Consider the following 1,231-nt stretch of genomic DNA (forward strand, 5'->3'; position numbering starts at 1 on the left):
ACTCTAATGTTAATGGAAATATACATTGAAATATGTGCAACTCTCAAGTTTTCCGTCAACAATCAATGGTAGGAACCATTTTCCCGAAGAGAAGAAACTTATTCTCCAGAGGAGTCAAGTTCAAATCCAAACAGAAAACCCTCCTGCCATTCGATCTCTTCACAATTGGATGAGGATATGGAGGAGCCAAAGACAAGGCGGGCTGCGCCGTCGGCTGCTGATGGTTTTCATTAACGGCTGCGGTTCTGTGCTTCCTCATGTGCCCTCCAAGAGCTTGTCCAATTGCAAATTCCATCCCACAAACAGGGCACTCGTGCGTTTTAGGCTTCTCTGGGGAATGTTGTTCTCCCATAAATCTCGGTTTCTTGTGACTGGCCCGGTGGCCGCCGAGCTCCTGGAACGACGGGAACTGCCTGTTACATGTCTTGCACTCGAAAACACGGGCAGCAGAGCCGTCAACGGCTGAATCAAACGCGCCGCCGCCATTGGAGAGTAACATCAAGCAATTCGCCATGCTTTTCATGTTCTGATCTGCTCCTTCTTCTTCTCTACCCCTCTTCGTCATAATTTTTAAATCTAACACCATGTTATCTTTTTACAAGAACAACAGAATATGTAAATATATGTGTGTGTATGAATAGGAATGTATGTAATGAGAAAAAGACTCAAGGGTGATATACACATATATATAGGTAAGAAGATATGCTTTAGTGGTTGTACGCTTTGACTTTATTTAGTTGACCTTTCGCAGTGACGTAACACGGCATATTTCTTGCTGGAAAAGAATCATATAAGATCAAGTGGTACGGTAATCCGTGATTGCGTCCGTCACTGAAAACGTAAGTGTGACCGTGTTGCTGAGTTGGTGAGTCGTCATTGGCGAGCCACAGCGAGTCAAGCAAGCACAATAACGTGGGAATAAAATACTAGGAATTAAAAAATCAATTTAATGATTTGAGACAAAATTTATGAATTACAGTGGGTTTTAGTTGTACGCTATTTTTATTGTTGCAGTATGTGTAGTTTGAAATTGTAACTTTTTTTATGTTTAAAGGTGTAAAAAATGGATCGAATTGAGTTGTCTACAGGATAGATGCAATCTACGTTTTCTTGTTTGCTCGGGACATATAGCAATTCCAAACCATTTTGTTCTATTTTTTTTTCAGTTAACTTCTTGAAAAAAGTCAGAAAAAAAACCGTAATGCTTGATTTGTTGTATAAATTCTTCTAC

General features: G+C 40.3%; 1 protein-coding gene across 1 annotated transcript; it reads right to left on the bottom strand.

The window, feature by feature from the left end:
• Window positions 1–6: 6 nt before the first annotated feature.
• On the bottom strand, window positions 7–638 carry LOC111386048 (zinc finger protein ZAT12-like). Its single transcript, XM_023010477.1, has one exon. It carries the CDS (start codon window positions 584–586, stop codon window positions 56–58), a length of 531 nt encoding a protein of 176 aa, XP_022866245.1. The 5' UTR covers window positions 587–638; the 3' UTR covers window positions 7–55.
• Between the last annotated feature and the right edge of the window lie 593 nt (window positions 639–1,231).

Source organism: Olea europaea, unplaced genomic scaffold (genome assembly GCF_002742605.1).
Source record: "Olea europaea var. sylvestris unplaced genomic scaffold, O_europaea_v1 scaffold33941, whole genome shotgun sequence".
In the NCBI taxonomy this organism is placed as follows: Eukaryota; Viridiplantae; Streptophyta; class Magnoliopsida; order Lamiales; family Oleaceae; genus Olea; species Olea europaea.

Coding starts and splice junctions, on each gene's coding strand:
- LOC111386048 (XM_023010477.1), bottom strand. CDS start 586: ATGGTGTTAGATTTAAAAATTATGACGAAGAGGGGTAGAGAAGAAGAA.